The 22,021-nt window shown below is 42.5% G+C and overlaps 2 protein-coding genes across 2 annotated transcripts in view; one reads left to right on the forward strand and one right to left on the reverse strand.

Annotated features, from left to right (window-relative positions):
- Positions 1–11,732: 11,732 nt before the first annotated feature.
- The window catches only part of LOC111950070 (protein O-mannosyl-transferase TMTC1-like), a 38,837-nt gene continuing 28,548 nt past the window's right edge, over positions 11,733–22,021 (reverse strand). The window contains exon 5 of the mRNA XM_023967418.2: positions 11,733–11,851. Within this exon, the coding sequence (XP_023823186.1) occupies positions 11,821–11,851 (31 nt within the window). The 3' untranslated portion in view covers positions 11,733–11,820. The remainder of the gene's footprint in view (positions 11,852–22,021) is intronic.
- LOC111950063 (E3 ubiquitin-protein ligase TRIM39-like) lies at positions 12,564–15,214 on the forward strand. The gene is made up of 2 exons (XM_023967406.3): positions 12,564–12,672; positions 13,276–15,214. The coding sequence occupies exon 2, from the start codon at positions 13,278–13,280 to the stop codon at positions 14,913–14,915; it is 1,638 nt and encodes a 545-aa protein (XP_023823174.1). The 5' UTR covers positions 12,564–12,672; positions 13,276–13,277; the 3' UTR covers positions 14,916–15,214.

The raw sequence follows: 22,021 nt of genomic DNA on the forward strand, positions 1-22,021 counted from the left end.
TTTGGTCGAGGCTGCCCAGTAATTGGCGAAGGTGTTGTGTTGAGAGATTTTGTGTACGCACAGTAGTGATGTGAGGTGTTAGTGCGGATATATACCTCCGCTTGCCGAGGTATTGTTCCAGCTACAGAGTGTTGCTGTGTTGTGCTGTGGTGTGTGTGTGTTGTTTTCTGTTCCTGGCTGTGTGAGGCAGCATAACAATGACAGCCCATCACAGCGCGAGATAATAGGCAGGGGGAAAGAGTGCAGGGATGCATGTACCAATCCCCTTCACCTCGTCACCCTGGGATTTAAAAACAAAACGCTTTTCACATCAGTCTGATGTCCGCATTAATTCACTTCTGTCCATAAGCCACTGGAAAGCTCCCCGCATTTCATGAAATATGAATTAGATGACAGACAGAAGACAGACAGACAGACAGACAGACAGACAGACAGACAACAGACAGACAGACAGACAGACAGACAGACAGACAGACAGACAGACAGACAGACAGACACTAGCACACTTCCTCTCTGCTTATGTTAAATGTATGGTTATTGTGACCCTGGATTATTGTTGTTACTGTGTCCCCTTGCAACATGATTATTATTATTTTTATTATTTAATATTGCAAATCTCCAAAGTAAGCTTTGGCAATATGTATATTGTCACATCATGTCAATACAGCAAATTAATTGAATTGAGAGAGAGAGAAAGAGAGAGAAGAGAGAGAGAGAGAACAGAGAGAGAGAGAAACAGAAGAGACACAGAGAGAGAGAGACACAGAGGAAGAGAGAGACACAGAGAAGAGAGCAGAGAGAAGAGAGAGAGAAGGACAGAGGAGGAGAGACAGAGAGAGAGAAGAGAGAGAGAAGAGAGAGAGACAGAGAGCAGAGACAGAGAGAGAGACAGAGACAGAGAGAGAGGACAGAGAGGGCAGACACAGAGCGGGCAGAGAAAAAGAGAAGGAGAAATGGAGTCAGTGACAGAGCCAGTGAGAAGGAGAGGTGAACGTGAAGGAGACAAAGTCCTGTAAATACATTATGCATAGAGAGAGAGAGAGAAGGTATTGTAATGCAGAGGATGGTGATGGTGCTGAGGGCCAGGGTCAGCCCCTCTCTAGTCCTCTTTAGAATAGGAAGGCAGAGGAACGTGCCAGGAAAACCAAAAGACTAGGAATTCAGGAAATGGTCACCCATGAATTCAACTGACAAATATGTTCCATCTGCGCCAACAGATGTCTTCCATAGATATCTAACTCAAGTCCTGAGTTCTGATTGCTAAAGCATAAAGACCCTCCTGTCTGTTTCCCTGTCTATATCACCAGCAGATTCTTGGGGTGGGGGCCCTATATGCTCTATGCTTTGCAATCATCTCCCTCAGGCATGAGTTGTATTTACAGAATCCATGGAGGCAGTCACAGTAGGTGTGTTATGTGGTCGTCTAACTCGAACGCTCCTCTATAACGCCTCTAATAGTGTGCACACTGCCTGAGTCCTATATGGTGTAGCAGGTAGGCAACCATCTGACACACTCCCCCTCACACTGCACGTTCACTCAGTTCTCCTTTACCTAATAACCCACTTATATAATCATCTCCATCTGTGTCCTTTAAAAACCTGCCTTGCGTAATTGTAACATCGCTACTTGTATATTGGTGCTATTTACAGTCGAGAGAAGGGAGAAATGGAGTCAGTGACAGAGCCAGTGAGAAGGAGAGGTGAACGTGAAGGAGACAAAGTCCTGTATAATACATGTCATGACATGGAGAGAGAGAGAGAGAAGGTATTGTAATGCAGAGGATGGTGATGGTGCTGAGGGCCAGGGTCAGCCCCTCTCTAGTCCTCTTTAGGAATAGGAAGGCAGAGGAACGTGCCAGGAAAACCAAAAGACTAGGASATTCAGGAAATGGTCACCCATGAATTCAACTGACAAATATGTTCCCATCTGCGCCAACAGTATGTCTTCCATAGATATCTAACTCAAGTCCCTGAGTTCTGATTGCTAAAGCATAAAGACCCCTCCCTGTCTGTTTCCCTGTCTATATCACCAGCAGATTTCTTGGGGGTGGGGGCCCTATATGCTCTATGCTTTTGCAATCATCTCCCTCAGGCATGAGTTGTATTTACAGAATCCATGGAGGCAGTCACAGTAGGTGGTGTTATGTGGTCGTCTAACTCSAACGTCCCTCTATAACGCCTCTAATAGGTGCGCACTGCCTGACGTCCTATATGGTGTAGCAGGTAGGCAACCATCTGCACACACTCCCCCTCACACTGCACTGTTCACTCAGTTGCTCCTTTACCTARATAACCCACTTATATAATCATCTCCATCTGTGGTCCTTTAAAAARCTGCTGTATGTAACATATTGTGCTATAGGTTGGAAAAMAAATACCTGTGACTGGGATGATCATCTACTAAAGGGGTTCGTATATAGTAGAGTCGTTTTCCTGAAGAAGTTAATCTGCTTTGTGTTTTGTTTCCTTGTCACGATCTAGCGAATATCGTCCCTAACACACACACACACACAAACAACACCCACACACACACACACACACAACACACACACACACACAACACACACACACACACACACACACCACACACACACACACACACACACACACACACACACACACACTGTATAGAAAGATAATGATGTTCTACAGAGAGGCAGTGTGTACCAGAGTGGAAGTGAATAGGCTGCTAGGGAAATGGAAGGGTCCATGCTGATTGTATTAGCATGTTAAATAGTATTCAGTTCTATTTCTGGCTGCTGGTTATTAATACTGAGGCCCAGCGCTGAGAGCAGCCCCTTCATTAGTAACTCTGCAGATACCACGGACCAAGATGTACCGACACACACATGCGCGCACGGACACACACAGAGATGAATAATGACACACGCACACACACTCACGGATGGACAAAGACACACACCCGAATGAAGACAAACGCACACACACCGACAGACATGCATAAAATCTTAAAATCACACACACACACACTTTCAGCGTGCTTGACCTAAAGGAGAGAACAGATTCCTTGACATGGAGCAGCAGATGGTTTTCCTGCAGCGTGTTCTCTCTCTGGGATAGGACTTATTCAGGAGTGACGGACAGTCAGCTCATCCACCAGGAGAAGATAGAAACCACCAGGGAGGTGAAGTGGTGGTCCAGACAAGAAAGACACAGGAAGAATAAGAGAATGAGAAAGGAAAAGAGATGGGGAGAGGTTCTCATGGGAATCTACAAGCTCAGCATTCAGATCACTTGACTTTTTCCSACATTTTGTTACGTTACAGTCTTATTATACAATTGCTGAAAATTTTGGGGAAAATTTTGCAAATGTATTAAAAATGTTAAACTGAAATAATACATTTACATAAGTATTCAGACCCTTAACTCAGTACTATGTTGAAGCACCTTCGGGCAGCGATTACAGCCTTGAGTCTTCTTGGGTACGACGCTACAAGCTTGGCACACCTGTATTTGGGGAGTTTCTCCCATTCTTCTCTGCAGATCCTCTCAAGCTCTGTCAGGTTGGATGGGAGAGGTTCTCATGGGAATCTATAAGCTCAGCATTCGTATACGCACCGTACACCCAACTKACTACACACACACAAAAACACAGGTGCTCAGCTTTCCGAGCACACACCATTCGTACCAGTCGACAGTTGTGCATGGGAACTAGATATACGCGTCAACCCTAACCCTCCCACTACACCCACACCCTCCACCTGGGACAGACGAGCCAATCAGCTGTGTAGGAATGAAAGAGASGCATTCTGGTCTGCTACAGAGCCTCATCCCTGGCCAATAGGATCAGTACAGTGCCTTCAGAAATGATTGATACCACATTTTGTTGTGTTACAGKCAGAATTCAAAATGGATTCAATAGATGTTTATTTTTTGGGCAAATGAATTGAAAATGAAATACCGAAATATCTCATTTACATAAGTATTCACACCCCTGAGTCAATACATGTTACAGCTGTGAGTCTTTCTGGGTAAGTCTGGAAGAGCTTTGCACACCTGGATTGTACAATATTTGCACACAATTCTTCAAGCKATGTTCAAGTCTTGCCATAGATTTTCAAGKCAATTTAAGTCAGAACTGTAACTAGGCCACTCAGAAACATTCAATGTCGTCTTGGTAAGCAACTCYTGTATATTTGGCCTTGTATTTTAGGTTATTGTCCTACTAAAAGGTGAATTMGTCTCGCGGTGTCAGTTGAAAAGCAGACTGAACCAGGTTTTCCTCTGGGATTTAGCCTGTGCTTAGTTTTTAGTCCTTGCCAATGACAAGCATACAATTCGAACTTCTACTTTTAAAAATCCATCTTTCCAGAAACAAGTCTCTCACCATTGCTGCTTGCTATAGACCACCCTCTGCCCCCAGCTGTGCCCTGGACACCATATGTGAATTGATTGCCCCCCATCTATCTTCAGAGCTCGTGCTGCTAGGTGACCTAAACTGTGAAATGCTTAACACCCCGGCCATCCTACAATCTAAGCTTGATGCCCTCAATCTTACACAAATTATCAATGAACCCACCAGGTACAACACTAAATCCGTAAACACGGGCACCCTCATAGATATCATCCTAACCAACTTGTCCTCCAAATACACCTCTGCTGTTTTCAACKAAGATCTCAGCGATCACTGCCTCATTTCCTGCATCCGTAATGGGTCTGCGGTCAAACGACCACCCCTCATCACWGTCAAACGCTCCCTATAACAATTCAGCGAGCAGGCCTTTCTAATCGACCTGGCCTGGGTATCCTGAAAGGATATTGACCTCATCCCGTCAGTAGAGGATGCCTGGTTATTCTTTAAAAGTGCCTTCCTCACCATCTTAAATAAGCATGCCCCATTTAAAAAAAATTGAACCAGGAACAGATATAGCCCTTGGTTCTCTCCAGACCTGACTGCCAAAAACATCCTGTGGCGTTCTGCATTAGCATCGAACAGCCCCCGTGATATGCAACTTTTCAGGGAAGTTAGGAACAAATACACACAGGCAGTTAGGAAAGCTAAGGCTAGCTTTTTCAAGCAGAAAATTGCATCCTGTAGCACAAACTCAAAAAAGTTCTGGGACATAGTAAAGTCCATGGAGAATAAGAGCACCTCCTCCCAGCTGCCCACTGCACTGAGGCTAGGAAACACTATCACCACCYATAAATCCACTATAATTGAGAATTTCAATAAGCATTTTTCTACGGCTGGCCATGCTTTCCACCTGGCTACCCCTACCCCGATAAACAGCCCTCCACTGCAACTCGCCCAAGCCTCCCCACTTCTCCTTCACACAAATCCAGATAGCTGATGTTCTGAAAGAGCTGCAAAATCTGGACCCCTACAAATCAGGCTAGACAATCTGGACCCTCTCTTTCTAAAATGATCTGCCGAAATTGTTGCAACTCCTATTACTAGCCTGTTCAACCTCTCTTCGTATCGTCTGCGATTCCCATAGATTGGAAAGCTGCCGTGGTAATCCCCCTCTTCAAAGGGGGAGTCACTCTAGACCCAAACTGCTACAGACCTATATCTATTCTACCCTGCCTTTCTAAGGTCTTCGAAAGCCAACTTAACAAACAGATTRCCGACCATTTTGAATCCCACAGTACCTTCTCCGCTATGCAATCTGGTTTCAGAGCTGGTCATGGTTGCACCTCAGCCACGCTCAAGGTCCTAAACGATATCATAACCGACATCGATAAGAGACATTACTGTGCAGCCGTATTCATCGACCTGGCTAAGGCTTTCGACTCTGTCAATCACAACATTCTTATTAGCAGACTCAACAGCCTTTGTTTCTCAAATGATTGCCTCGCCTGGTTCACCTACTACTTCTCTGATAGAGTTCAGTGTGTCAAATCGGAGGGCCTGCTGTCCGGACTTCTGGCAGTCTCTATGGGGGTGCCACAGGGTTAAATTCTCGGGCCGACTCTCTTCTCTGTATACATCAATGATGTCGCTCTTGCTGCTGGTGATTCTTTGATCCACCACTACGCAGACGACACCATTCTATATACACCTCTGGCCCTTCTTTGGACACTGTGTTAACTAACCTCCAGACGAGCTTCAATGCCATACAACTCTCCTTCCGTGGCCTCCAACTGCTCTTAAATTAAAGTAAAACTAAATGCATGCTCTTCAACTTATCGCTGCCTGCACTCGCCCGCCCGTCCAGCATCACTACTCTGGACGGTTCTGACTTAGAATATGTGGACAACTACAAATACCTAGGTGTCTGGTTAGACTGTAAACTCTCCTTCCAAACTCACATTAAACATCTCCAATTCAAAATTAAAATCTAGAAATCGGCTTCCTATTTCACAACAAAGCATCCTTCACTCATGCTGCCAAACATACCCTCATAAAACTGACCATCCTACCGATCCTCGACTTCGGCGATGTCATTTACAAAATAGCCTCCAACGCTCTACTCAACAAATTGGATGCAGTCTATCACAGTGCCATCCGTTTTGTCACCAAAGCCCCATATACTACCCACCACTGCGACCTGTACGCTCTCGTTGGCTGGCCCTCGCTTCATACTCGTCGCCAAACCCACTGGCTCCAGGTCATCTACAAGTCTCTACTAGGTAAAGCCCCGCCTTATCTCAGCTCACTGGTCAACATAGCAGCACACACCCGTAGCACTCGCTCCAGCAGGTATATCTCACTAGTCACCCCCAAAGCCAATTCCTCCTTTGGCCGCCTCTCCTTCCAGTTCTCTGCTGCCAATGACTGGAACGAACTGCAAAAATCACTGAAGCTGGAGACTCTTATCTCCCTCACTAGCTTTAAGCAACAGCTGTCAGAGCAGCTCACAGATCACTGCACCTGTACATAGCRCATCCAACTACCTCATCCCCATACTGCATTTATTTATTTAWRRTMSRRCRTTMSKKCRRKYMWWTCTCTACTTGCACATTCATCTTCTGCACATTCTACKATTCCAGTGTTTAATTGCTATATTATAATTACTTCGCTACCATGGCCTATTTATTGCCTTACCTCCCTTACTTGCACATGCTGTATATAGATTTTTCTACTGTATTATTGATTGTATGTTTGTTTATTCCATGTGTAACTCTGTGTTGTTGTATGTGTCGAACTGCTTTGCTTTATCTTGGCCAGGTCACAGTTGCCAATGAGAAATTGTTCTCAACTAGCCTACCTGGTTAAATAAAGGTGAAATAAATAAAAAATACCCATAACATGCTGCAGCCACCACCATGCTTGAAAATATGAAGAGTGGTAACTCAGTGATGTGTTGGATTTGCCCCAAACATAACACTTTGTATTCAGGACATAAAGTTCATTTCTTTGCAAACTTTTGGGAAGTTTRACTTTAGTGCGTTATTGCAAACAGGATGCATGTTTTGGAATATTTTTTTTCTGTACAGACTTCCATCTTTTCACTCTGTCATTTAGGTTAGTATTGTGGAGTAACTAAAATGTTGTTGATCCATCTCAGGTTTTCTCCTTTCACAGCCAATAAAATATGTAACTGTTTTTAAGTCATCATTGGCCTCATGGTGACATCCCTGAGCGGTTTCCTTCCTGTCCGGCAACTGAGTTTGTTAGGAAGGACACCTATATCTTTGTAGTAACTGGGTTTATTGATACACCATCTAAAGTGTAATTCATAACATCACCATTCTCAAAAGGTACATTCAATGTCTATTTTTTTTACCCATCTACCAATAGGTGCCATTCTTTCCGAGGCATTAGAAGAACCTCTCTGGTCTTTGTGGTTGAATCTGTGTTAGAAATGTACTGCTCGACTGACGGACTTTACAGATAATTGTATGTGTGGGGTACAGTGAGGAGGTAGTCATTGAAAAATCATGTTAAAACACTATTATTGCACACAGAGTGAGTCCATGCAACTTATGTGATTTTGTAAACACATTTTCACTCGTGAACTTATTTAGGCTTGCCATAACAAAGGGTTGAATACTTATTGACTCAAGACATTTCAGCTTTTCATTTTGTATTAATTAGTAAAAATTTCTAAAAACATAATTCCACTTTTGAATTTATGGGATATTGTGCGTAAGCCAGTGACACAAAATCTAAATATAATACATTTTAAATTCAGGCTGTAACATAACAAAATTAGTAAAAAGTCAAGGGGTGTGAATACTTTCTGAAGGCAAGTATTGCCTCTCCCTTTAGACCAGTCAAAGGTAGAGGCACAGAGGCTGTGATAAACCATTACAAAATCAGATATATGCAAACACTCCTGTATTGCACAAATTGAATAACACACAGACACTAAAACACACACACACTCTCAATCACTCACTCAATAACTGAACTTACTGTACATTGTGTGGTTGTGCAGCAGAGAAAAATGTTTGAGCACTGAACTTGAGGCTGAGTCGGCAGGATTACAAGTCAAATCTGAGATCAGCAAAGCGAGGGTGTGTTGAGGTACAGTTAGTGGTTTACTGCATGTCTACACCASGAGAAAAAGTCATTACTGTAAGACCACACACTCTGTTCTAATCAGTCAATGACGAGGCCGAGCCAGTGTGTTAGTCAATTCTGTTTGGCCTCATTGTTTTTGAAATGAGCCCACTGGCTTTATTTGACTTGGCCCAGGCTTTCTCTAAAACAAGAGACCAAACAAGAATTCAATTATCTGCCAGAGTGAACCATCAACTCTAATCAATGACAAATGAAACCTCACCGCCCAGAGAACTCTAAGCCACTCAGGGTCTGGTTTGGGTACACTGAAAGGTGTATGTGTGTTATAGTATTATGTTCACCACTGAAGTAATAAACATCTCGGCTCCACAGAATGGTTAAACCACATTATAAACTGGGTGGTTCGAGCCCTGAATGCTGATTGGCTGACAACCGTGGTATATGACAAAACATTTAGTTTTACCGCTCTAATTACGTTGGTAACCAGTTTATAATAGCAATAAGGCACCTCGGGGGTTTGTGATATATGGCCAATATACCACACCTCCTCGGGCCTTATTGCTTAAGTACGTCTCTAAGAAAGGAGATCGAAAGGAAGAGCAGAGAGGAAGAGGAATAGCAAGATAAGGAGGGAGGAAAGGGCAGAGGGAGAGAGATATGCTCATAAATCTTTGAGAGCTATGTACACATAGGCTCCCTAGTTGCTAATTAGGAACGTCCAGAAGATACATTGAGCAGATGCTCCGCTGAGCTACGAAAACAAATCTCTCTTTTCCTCTGGGTGTGATACAGTCAATTGTGCTGAGTCACAGAACATTGTCTCAAAAAGGCATAATCACACTCACACCCCAGGTCATTAAGATTTGATGAGAGCGGGCTCTCTATCTCTGCCTGTCTGTCCAGGTGTGTTGTTGTGTGAGCAGCTGGGCAGGCAGAGTGACAGCACAGTCATCTAATATCCATAGAGTAACAGAGAGATGGCAGCTCCATCACTCAGCAGGCACCACCAGTCCCTATCCATCCACTTTTCATTCAGTCACCCACACACAGACACTGACTTCGTTTACAGTGAAGGGGAGGGAATACAAAAAGAGATCGGGGACATTTTTACAATACACAACAAACTAATAACCATGACAATTCATAGACAGATCTAATGCATAAAGTATATCATATTGCAGATTTCCCAGAACCCCTTTCAGAAAACACTTCAACCTTGTGCTCAATAGAAACAGCAAAATCCCTTTAAACCTCACGATGCAGTAAAAATGGTACAGCAATAACGTATAGGGAGGACTGGTAATGCACCTTTTGAAGGAAAACTTTAAAGTTGAACACTGGAGAAAAATCATCTCTATCTTATAAAAAAAAGTACTTGTCATGTTTTAACAAATTTCAAGCTATTCTTATAATTTAAAAAGTTAACTGTTGTCTCTGAAGTGTCTAAGGACACTTGAGAGTTCATCTATATGAAGGGTTAACTCCATCCCCCTTACTGTTCCAAAGTGCATAGCAATATTGTGTGAGGCAGAAAGACATGATTTTACTCTGTGAAACTGAGACACACAGTATATTGTGCACGGGAGCATACTATCTCAATCTTTATGGAAATCTCTTGAAACGCTAAACTTGATCAACTTTTAATAATACCGACAGAAGGAACAAAGAAAATAGCCACAAAGAGGTGAGTAGAGAGATCGCAAGGACGTTTGATGTATTCTCTTGTTTTCTTAAAATTTAGAGTAGCTACAGTATTTGGGTTAAATTCTCTTRGGTAAAATGACTCATTTATATGCCATGTAAAGAAATGACTCATCAAGATTGATCCCATATGTGATCCCATCAGAATAAAACCTCTCAACTGGAAACTATGAAAAGCAAAAAGCAGTACCACAGGGTACTGACTCCAGGAAATGCTTTATGGTTTCACCTCTGGTCTCTGTCTAGATACGGCCACCTCCAGCAGTCGCCTGTCTGAAGAGCCGTTCCTGTTCTCTGTCTGTCTACATGTGCTTACTGAGCCGGTCACCACTTCATGTGGACAACTTCCGCAAGGCCTGTATCAGCGGGTATTGGGATACCACTGACCTGTGTAAGGAGAAATTCTACAGAAGACCTGAGCTTCGTGTCAACACAATGTTGAGAGGTTGTAGAACATTTTAAGATAACGATCAGAGGTAAAAAATGAGTCCTCTGCCAAACCTGGGAAGTGTCCTGTGACATCTGCACTGGGAAGAGGCCCTGAAGTCCTGCCAGATCTCTTACTGTGAGACTCACCTGGTGCCTTAGAGAGTCTCAGCCTTAAAGAGACACAAGCTGATCAGTCCTGTGGAGAACCTAGAAGACAGGATGTGTAAGAAGCACGACAGACCTCTAGAGCTGTTCTGTAGGACTGACAAATGTGTGTGTGTCAGTTCTGCACAGACCACAAGTGTCATGACACTGTCCCTCTAGAGGAAGAGCGTGAAGAGAGGAAGGATAAATTGGGGAAGACCGAGACAGAAGTGCAACAGTTGATCCAGGAGCGACTACAGAATGTTTAGGAAATCAAACACTCAGGTCTCAGCAAGAGAGATATTTACATTGACTGACCCCCCCTTTGTTTTTACACTGCTGCTACTCACTGTTTATTACCTATTCATAGTCACTTTACCCCTACCTACATGTACAAATTACTGACTCGGTACCGGTACCCCCTGTATATATAGCCTCATTATTGTTATTTTATTGTGCTACTTTTTATTTTATTTTTATTATTTAGTAAATATTTTCTTAACTCTATTTCTTGAACTGCATTGTTGGTTAAGGGCTTGTAAGTAAGCATTTCACMGTAAAGTCTACACCTGTTGTATTCGGCGCACGTGACAAATTKAATTTGATTTGAAATGTGATTMGTGGTAAAAACTCTGCCCCTCTGATCATCTCAGCTGTCAATCACACAGACTGATTAACAAGACTCTGGTGTATTGCTGGAACGGGAAACTATAACAGATCATAAATATATTAAACATAAATATGCATGCATGTTTAATCAAGTGATATTACAAATGATTAGCATTTCAACTACTGTCATCTGAAATCTTACAATCAAATAAAACATTGACTCTGATTTCTGTCTGAGCCTTACAATAATTTATTTGTATTTACTGAAAAGGAAAACTAATCAAAAGGAAATTAACCTGAATAAAAACAGTATTAAAAGTTGCATGACTGATTATTATTATGTCTATATATTTCTAGGTTCGACATTCCACGGGCTAAAGACAATGGGGCATATACACTCCAAATCTTAAGTGGATGATGCATCACTGTGTATATCCTGTTGTGATAACAGATCTTCTGTGGCGAATGGTAAAGAGGAAGAGGAGATCCGGTCCACTGAATGAATGTCAGTCATGTAGAGAGAGTTGGGGTGCATGTCTGGAACAGACAACAAATAGACAGAGGTAGGAACTGAATACCATGTGTTCATTAATAACAGTCTGTCCACAGCTCATCTCCATGTGGAATAAAGTTATTGAGAGGTCAAAGCAATGATGGTTGAGAAACAATTAAAACAGTGTAAGAGAACTTGAACCTTACCGTGCTGTAAACACAGACACATCACGCAGTCATATTTCAAAGGAAGGAGCTCAGTAATGTCATTTCGCTGTATGGGGATCTTATGAAGGGTGTTGTATGTTTAACACCCGCACAAACCGTCTCAAATTTCGAATTGCTCTTCACGGACAGAAAACACACCAGTGAAAACAACTAGACACAAAAACCACTTAGATGATCACATCACTTGCTATCTAGACCGGTGAAAATGATGAGAACATCCCTGTTTAAACTGTCCTCTTCATATTACTCTGTCTTGGTTGACTTGTGATGGTAAAATAAATGTATCAAGAATGTTTGTTATCACTACATATATTATGGCTGAACAATTCTAATGAATACATGTACTTGTAAAGCAGTCCTTATGATTGTTCTATTGTCAAAGTGTCTCAGAGCACTTGAGAGAGAGATCAGCCATATAAAGGGTTAACTCTGTTCCAGGAAGAGAAATAGTGTAGGAGCATTTCAACGTCACTATGCTGAACTGAAACTAAAGTGGAGAGAGAGAGAGAGTGTATGTTGTGCATGGGAGAAAACTCTCTCAAACTCGTCAGACATCTCTGTTAAACAAKTTCAGAGTCTCCAGGCTTGATTTGATATCACAAATAGAAAGAACAGAGACAGCACTCCTACTCCCACAAGTGAGTAGAGATATTAACCTGGACAAGTGAACCTCGACTCTACRGTGTTTTAACGTTATTCTATTCTTTATCTCCGGTATGTTAAAGCAGCAATCAGCAGTTGAAAAAAAGAACAAAGTGTACTCCCCGCCCCTGTTTAGCTAAATACCCGAGGGATGTGGCTGGAGAAATGTAACCATTCTCAAATTCATAGACAGAGCAATGGATGCAAGGAATGACCATATAATTTTAACCATGTTTTGAGGCTATACGTTACTTGTTTACATTTACTTTGTTTACAAACATTGGAGTAAAACAAGCTTATATTTTGGGTTCTCATGGACTGTGACAGTTGAACTAAGCTCATGAGGCATTTATAAGTTAGATTCTTCAAGAATCATTGGGTACATATATTAATTTATAAGTCCAAATATGTCTGTATCGTCTGCAGAGTGCTTCTTTAAACTCTCTTATGTAAAACTACTKATTTATATGTTTAAACCATGTATTACGTTCGGTTATTATCATCCCATAAGACCATGTTGATAACTTTAAAGCTGAAACTATCGAGAGCTGACAGATTACAGGAAATTCTTCATTGTTTCACCTCTGYTCTCTGTCTAGATATGGCGTCCTCCAGCTGTCTCCTGTCTGAAGAGCAGTTCCTGTGCTCTATCTGTCTGGATGTGTTCACTGAGCCAGTCACCACTCCATGTGGACACAACTTCTGCCAGGCCTGTATCAGACAGTACTGGGATAGCAATGACCTGTGCCAGTGTCCAATGTGCAAAGAGAAATTCTACAGGATCCCCAAGCTTCGCATCAACACTTTCATTGCTGGGATGGCTGCTCAGTTCAGGAATTCAGTTCAACCTAAAGCTACCAGAAGCCCAGACCAACACCAAGCCAAAGCCCAAGAAGTCCCTTGTGACATCTGCATTGGGACAAAGCTCAAGGCCCTGAAGTCCTGCCTGGTGTGTCAGACCTCTTACTGTGAGACTCACCTGGAGCCTCATCAGAGAGTTGCAGCCTTAAAGAGACACAAGCTGATCGACCCTGTGGAGAACCTGGAAGACAGGATGTGCAAGAAGCACGACAGACCTCTAGAGCTGTTCTGTAGGAGGGACCAGACATGTCTTTGTGTCTTGTGCTTGAAAGCAGACCACATGACTCATGACACTGTCCCTCTAGAGGAAGAGTATGAAGAGAGGAAGGCTCAGTTGGGGAAGGCCGAGGCAGAAGTGCAGCAGATGATCCAGGAGAGACTGKYGAAGGTTCAGGAGATCAAACACTCAGTAGATCWCAGCAAGAGAGAGGCAGAGAGAGAGATATCAGACAGTGTACAGGTCTTCACTGCTCTGGTGCGCTCCATTGAGAGAAGCCAGGCTGAGCTCATTGAGGTGATTGAGYAGAAGCAGAAAGCAGCAGAGAGGCAGGCTGAAGGGCTCATTAAAGAGCTGGAGCAGGAAATCACTGAGCTACAGAGGAGAAGCACTGAGGTGGAGCAGCTCTCACACACTGAGGACCACCTCCACCTCCTCCAGAGCTTCCCATCCCTCTGCACCCCCCTACCCATCAATGACTGGTCTGAGATCAGTGTTAATAGTCATCTGTGTGTGGGGACTGTGATGAGAGCTGTGTCTCAACTGGAGGAGACACTGAATAAAGAGATGGAGAAGCTGCCTCAAGTCAAACTGAAGCGGATTCAGCTCTATGCAGTGGATGTAACTCTGGACCCTGATACAGCACATCCCTCTCTCATCATGTCTGAGGATGGTAAACAACTGAGGCATGGAGACACAATAAATCATCTTCCTGACAACATAAAGAGGTTTGATATATCTCCTTGTGTCCTTGGAAAGGAGGGCTTCTCTTTAGGTAAATTTTACTTTGAGGTGATGGTTAAGGGAAAGACTAAGTGGACTTTAGGAGTGGCCATAGAGTCTGTCAACAGGAAGAGGGCGATAACGCTGACCCCTGAGAATGGATATTGGACTGTGTGGCTGAGGAATGGAGAGTACAAGGCTCTTTCTAGCCCCAGTGTACCCCTCTCCCTGAGAGAGAAGCCCCAGAAGGTGGGGGTGTTTGTGGATTATGAGGAGGGTCAGGTCTCCTTTTATGATGTGGAGGCCAGGTCTCATATCTACTCTTTCACTGGCTGCACCTTCACTGAGAAACTCTATCCACTCTTGAGCCCCGGTTTGAATGATGGTGGTAAAAACTCTGCCCCTCTGATCATCTCTCCTGTCAATCACACAGAATGATTAACAAGTCTATGAGATGTATTGTTGGAAAGGGATCTATTTTTTGTAACGAATCATWCAAAATCAGTAGCCCATATTAAGTCAAGTCACAAGAAAAAGTTAATTATTTAACTTTTCATTTATATTCTTGCAATCTTACAATCAAATAACACGCTTTGTCCCTCTATTACACTGTCAGTGATCTGTAACAGTGTTTAGCAAGAATTGATGTCAATGCCTGAAATATAAATGTGTTGCCTTCAAAATGTTTGCTGGGCCAAAACAATCTATCTTTACTGCTAATAAAGACACATATTTCATGTCTTTGTTCAAAATTGCATTGGCAAAAGACAGTGGAGGCATGGACACTAAAGATTACTTGGGTGATGTATCACAGTGTTGATAACAGATAGAGTTTACAGTATTGTATTGCTTTTACCAGAGTGTCACACTGCTTTCCGCTAATGTGGCAAATGCAAAATGTTCAGGTGCATTTAAAAAGCATTAAGCTGAGTTGGGCTTTGAATAAAACACACTCAAATACAAGCAGGTACGCACATAATCACACTCACACACTATAGGATTAACCAGAAGTCAGTGTGTAAACTGTTCGAGTCAATCCTGCAATATAAATGTGCTGGGCCGCGGGTGTGAAAGATTCAGCAGGCTGCTGGCATTACACATCTGGCTAAAAAATTACTGTAGCTCTGTTGGAATCACTTCAATAGATAACTTTGACACCTTCTGGAAACAGAAGACACTCTACACCAGGTTTTCCCAAACTGGGCGTGCGCCAAATAAAAATGTGATTGACATTTTTTTAAATTATAACATTATAATCCTGCTACTACTATTATTACTACACCTGCACCTTTCGACAACACAAGTTGTTCTGCTTCCACGAGCACATGCAATGCTAGCATCAGTAATTCTACATTCGTTGTTAGCCCAGCTAGCACGGACACTGACAGTTGTGAAACTGAATAAGCCGAAGASRTACTGCCCCCTTACCCGGGAAAGCACAGAACAAAAGAAAGGGACATTAGACCATCGAAGAGGCGCATATATGATGAGAACTACATTGATTTGGGGTTCACTTARATTMGGAGTAGTGCCTTTCCTCAGTCACGGTGTGTTATATGTGCAAAAGTACTATCTCACAACTCGATGAAACCTTCACTCTTGCGCAGACATTTAGAAACAAAACATGCCCATTTGAAAAATCAGCCAAGGGAATTTTATGAGCGAGAATTAAGACAACTTTCGAGTAGTAAGACATGTATAAAAGCAACAGATACCATTAATAAGAAAGGGGCTAGAAGTGTCTTATATGGTGAGCTACCGAGTGGCTAGGACAGGCAYGCCCCATACTATTGTGGAGGACTTAATTCTTCCTGCTGCCGCGGATATGGCTGGGACAATGCTGGGGGAAAAGACCACAAAAAAAACTATACAATGTCTTCATCAAACAACACTGTTTCACAACGCATCAGTGACACGGCAGGAGATGTTTTGTAACAATTACTGCTTCGTATACAAGCCAGTGAATTCTATGCATTACAGCTGGATGAGTCAACAGACTCATCAGGGCCTGATACAGCTCCTGGTATATGTCCGTTATGTTTATAGAGAGTCAATTAAGGAAGACATCCTCTTCTGTAAACCAGGACAACAGGAGAGGATAGTGGGGTGGTAACGCGCGTGCAAGCAGTTGCTCCTGACACTGCTTGGGTACACTGCAGCATCCATCAAGAGGCTCTTGCTGCCAAGGGAATGCCTGACAGATTGAAAGACGATTTGGACACTACAATGAAAATGGTTAACTTTGTTAAAGAAAGGCCCCTGAACTCTCATGTATTTTCTGCACTATGTAATGATATGGGCGCTTTTACAAAAWACAAAAGTGAGCTGGTTATCAATTGGCAAAGTATTGACACATTTATTTAAATTGAGAGACAAGCTTAAAGTTCTTTACTGATCATAATTTTCACTTGTCTGACCGCTTGCATGATGACAAGTTTCTCACACGACAGGCTTATCTGGGTGATGTTTTTTCTCGCCTGAACGATCTGAATTTTGGATTACAGCAACTCTCCAAAACTATATTCAATGTGCGGGACAAAATTGAGGCTATTATTAAGAAGTTCTTAAAGTTCTTCTGTCTGCATTAACAAGGACAACACACAGGTCTTTCTATCATTGTATGATTTTTTTATGTGCAAATTAACTCAAGCTTACGGACAATGCCAAATGTGATATAGTGAATCACCTGAGTGAGTTGGGTGCGCAATTTCGCAGGTACTTAACCGAAACGGATGACACAAACAACTGGATTCGTTATCCCTTTCATGCCCTGCCTCCAGTCCACTTACCGATATCTGAACAAGAGGTCCTCATCGAAATTGCAACAAGCGGTTCTGTGAAAATGTAATTTAATCAGAAGCCATTGCCAGATTTCTGGATTGGGCTGCGCTCAGAGTATCCTTCCTTGGCAAATCACGTCAACACCGATGCCCTTTGCAACCACGTACCTATGTGAGAGTAGATTCCCGGCCCTCACTAGCATAAAAACTAAATACAGGCACAGACTGTGTGTGTGTGTGGAAAAAGACAGACTCTCTCCAATACAACCAAACATTGCAGAGTTATGTGCATCCTTTCAAGCACACCCTTCTCATTAACCTGTGGGGATTTATTCAATTTTTGATGAACAAATACAGTTGTATATGTAAGATGGCTAAATAAAGAGCAAGGTTATTGATTATTATATTATTATTTGTGCCCTGGTCCTATAAGAGCTCTTTGTCACATCCCACGAGCCGTGTTGTGAAAAAAACATACACTCATTCTTATGTTTAATATATATAGCGCATACTGTGTGTGTGGCAGGCTTACAATGATGACAAAAAAACAATATTTGAGAGTGCGCTGACCCTGGTGCTAGAGGAGGTACGCAGCTGGAGGTTGAACGTTTGAAGGGGTACGGGACTATAAAAAGCTTGGGAACCACTGCTCAACAGGAATGACGGAGTCCATCCAAATCATCTTAGCTCCTGGACTCTTTCCACGCATTTCAAAGCTACATTAACACAATGACTTATCAATGACCCAAGACAAGCTCAAGACATACCACTGTGACAATGAGTCTTCATAATGCTGTATCAAATGTACATTATCCCAGGGGCGTTGGCAAACACAATGTAAGTAACTTAATTGATGTCCCCCTAACTGCCCTGAATACCTCTGTTGATCGTACAGCCATTGTATGCAGTGATCATGTGCCTATGAACCAGAGTTACACTGTTAGCACTGAGGCGGTGTGCCCTAGTAGGAAGTCCACTGTGCGCAGCTKACCGTGCACTATCAGCTCCAATATAAATAACATGAGCATGTCTACTTCGGATAAGCTTCCCCAGTAAAACATCAAAAACAAAATAAAGCAACCCAGAAACGTGCTAAATTTAGCCCATATTAACATATGTAGCCAAAGAAACAAGGTTTGTGAAGTCAATAACTTTCTTCTAACAGATGACATTCATATTCTGACTAGGGTTTGCACATTTTGGGGAATATTCAGAGGTGGAAACTTTCCGTGGGAATTAACAGGAATATATGCAAATTAATATTAATACCATTTAAATGTAGTTGTTTTTTGCATTGGATATATTTACCATATCTGGAGACAGAAACATAAACCTTTTACCTTATCATACTGAAAGTAGACATCATTGCAAATGATTAAATCCTTCCAATAGAAAACATTTTTTGTTACGAATTGAATTTTAATTAAATGAGCTGACTCTTCACATGGGATGATTTCACTGAACAAAAGGGAATATTGAATGATCCCCAATGATCCATCGCATCTCCCAAAAACGTTTACAACATACATCTGTAAAATGATAGTTTCTAGACTAAAGCTTTGGATGTCTTCCTCTCAGACTTCCATGTCTTCTCCCTGGACCTCCTCAATGTCCACCTCTTGAACATCAGACTCTGAGGCCTCATCTTCACTGTCACTTTTCAAGCTTGTTGAGGATGACTCGTTGTCAGGCTCAAAAAGACTCAAAATATGCCCGGATGGCCACCAATTTTTCAACCCTTGTATTGGTCAGCCTGTTGCGTGCTTTGGTGTGTGTGCTCTCAAACAAGGACCAGTTGCGCTCTGAGGCGGCTGAGGTTGGTAGGATTTGGAGGATGATGGAGGCAACATGGGACAAAGCCTCAGATCCACAAAGTCCCTTCCACCAGGTGGCTGATGAGATATGTGCATATTGCATCTGCATTCCAAAGCCATTGCTTGGAAGTGTACTTCGTCAGACTGCCAAGAACCTTGCCCTCATCCAGGCTAAGGTGGCGAGAAACGGTAGTGATGACAATAGGCCTTGTTGATCTCTGCACCGGACAGGATGCTCTTGCCAGCATACTTGTGGTCTAACATGTACGCTGCGGCGTGTATGGGCTTCAGGTAGAAGTCTTCATGCTTTTTGATGCATTTCAGAACTACTCTACTTGGAGCAACAGTGAAGTGTGCAGGGCAGTAGGGATTTCTTCTCTTACATCTGCAAGCAGAGTCTGAACATCAGACAGGATGGCATTGTCTCCCTCAATCCGTGCAATGGCTACTGCTCTAGGTTTCAAGAATTTCAGGCTGCATTACCACGCTCTCCCTAAATACATCATCCAGGATGATCCTCTTGTTGGGGCTGTCCATATCAGCAGACTGTGAAATGGCCATTTCTTGGAGAGACTCCTTCCCCTCCAGGAGACTGTCAAACATGATGATGACCCCAACGGGTGTTGCTGGGCAGCTTTCAATGTGGTGCTCTTATTCTTCTCACTTTGCTTGGTGAGGTAGATTGCGGCTATAACTTGATGACCCTTCACATACTTAACCATTTCCTTGACTCTCTTGTAGAGTGTATCCATTGTTTTCAGTGCCATGATGTCCTTYAGGAGCAGATTCAATGCATGAGCAGCACAGCCAATGGGTGTGATGTGAGGGTAGGACTCCTCCACTTTAGACCAAGCAGCCTTCATGTTCACAGCATTGTCTGTCACCAGTGCAAATACCTTATGTGGTCCAAGGTCATTGATGACTGCCTTCAGCTCATCTGCAATGTAGAGACTGGTGTGTCTGTTGTTTCTTGTGTCTGTGCTCTTGTAGAATACTGGTTGAGGGGTGGAGATTATGTAGTTAATTATTCCTTGCCCACAAACATTCGACCACCCAACAGAGTTTATTGCAATACAGTCTGCTTTCTCTATGATTTGCTTGACCTTCACTTGAACCCTGTTGAACTCTGCACCCAGCAAATGAGTAGATAAAGCATGTCTGGTTGGAGGGGTGTATTCAGAAATCTCTTCCAATAAACATTGCCTGTGCGTATCAGAGGTGAACCAGTTGCATACACAGCTCAAGCAAGACATTCATCAGCATTATCTGACTACGTTCCTCCACTGAGTCAAAAAAACTTCTGATTCCAGGAGGGCCATGAGCTGTTGCTATCGATAAGGTGTCTGATTCATAATTTTCACCTCGAATAGAAGTAGAGGGACTTTTGTAAGAGGTTGCTTGTTGTGATCGCTGAGGGAACTTTATGCACTTGGCCAGATGATTCTGCATCTTTGTTGCATTKTTCACATATGATTTGGCACAGTATTTGCAAATGTACACAACTTTTCCTTCTACATTAGCTGCAGTGAAATGTCTCCACACATCAGATAGTGTAAAGATTAGATGTTTTATTTATTTTTTACCTCAAATCCAATTCCATGTACAGATAAATAGTTAAGCAGTTAGAATAAACAACTCCTTTGTAAGATACATGTTTTAAAATGAAACATGTATGGAAACAGGTGAATTAACARTCCTCAGTTAGCAGGCTCAAGCAAGCTAAAACCCACATGGTAGAAAAYACTAACTAGCAGAAATTGTTAACAAGTTAGAAATTATTTAAACACACTTTGCTGTAGGCTACTATTTACTAGTTAAGAAAAAATAATGTATGTAATCTAAAATATATTCACCCCACCCAGTATTGTAATCAAAACTAACCAGAAAGCATGTAGTCCTTGGCTCAGACAGTGTAGTAGTGTGGGCTCAATAGCATCTCATTAGTGTGCAAGATCTTGAGAATCTGCTGTACATGTGATGGAAGAARGCACCGTGCATGCAGATGGTTGCAATTTCATTGAATTGGGGTAGTTGAACCAAAATATGCCACAAGACCTAGAATTGCCATGTGTATCCCACAAAAAAGGTTCACTGTTTTAAGCTAACTTTTTAGATGAATTGAACAAAATTCCCCAAATTCCAGGGCTTAACTTCCCAAGGAAAATTTCTGGGGGGGGAAATTCCGACATTTCCGGGAAGTTTCTGACCCTTAGCAACCCTAATTCTGACTCTCTCTGAAACTCACTTAGATCAGTGAATCTCATCTAGGGGGTGGGAGGATTTTAATAAATAATTTTGAAAGGTATGTGACACATCCAATCAGAAAATACATATCTTCTTCTGACAGCTAGCTATGCAGATTTGTTCTGCAGTTATTGCACATGTGGATAGGTAGCTGTCATTTTACTCATGTAGGCTAGCTGTCAGAGTAAAATCATGGACAAGTTTTTAAAAACGTGCAGCTCCCTCGTCTACTGCTGCTTCCAATGTCAACAAGGCAGACAACCCGGTCCCTGTCAAGAAGAGAAAATATGACTCCGACTTCATCAAATATGGTTTTACATAGGGTGCATTAGTAAATTTGCTCTGGCTATCTACTCAGATTTCAGAGCACTCTCGTCTGAGTGTGCCAGAGCGAAGAATAACTGATAAATTTACGAACACACCCATATATAGAAGACAGACAGGGTGAGTAGACAGTATTGRGTCCTATGCAACGAGCTATTAGCTAATGAGAGCATGAAACCCTCCAAAATGAAACGTAATCTGGGCACCAAACATCCAAGCAACAAAGATAAAACAGCAGATTTTTTTTTTTTTTAAGGAAATGTCACTATCCGGAGGCCTCACAAGATTCATTGAACAAGGTATGCATGGTACATGAAAAGGCATTTCGCGCATCATACCTTGTGGCTCACCGCATTGCTAAGTGCAAAAAAGCCCACACCAG

This window comes from Salvelinus sp. IW2-2015, linkage group LG3 (assembly GCF_002910315.2).
Source record: "Salvelinus sp. IW2-2015 linkage group LG3, ASM291031v2, whole genome shotgun sequence".
In the NCBI taxonomy this organism is placed as follows: Eukaryota; Metazoa; Chordata; class Actinopteri; order Salmoniformes; family Salmonidae; genus Salvelinus; species Salvelinus sp. IW2-2015.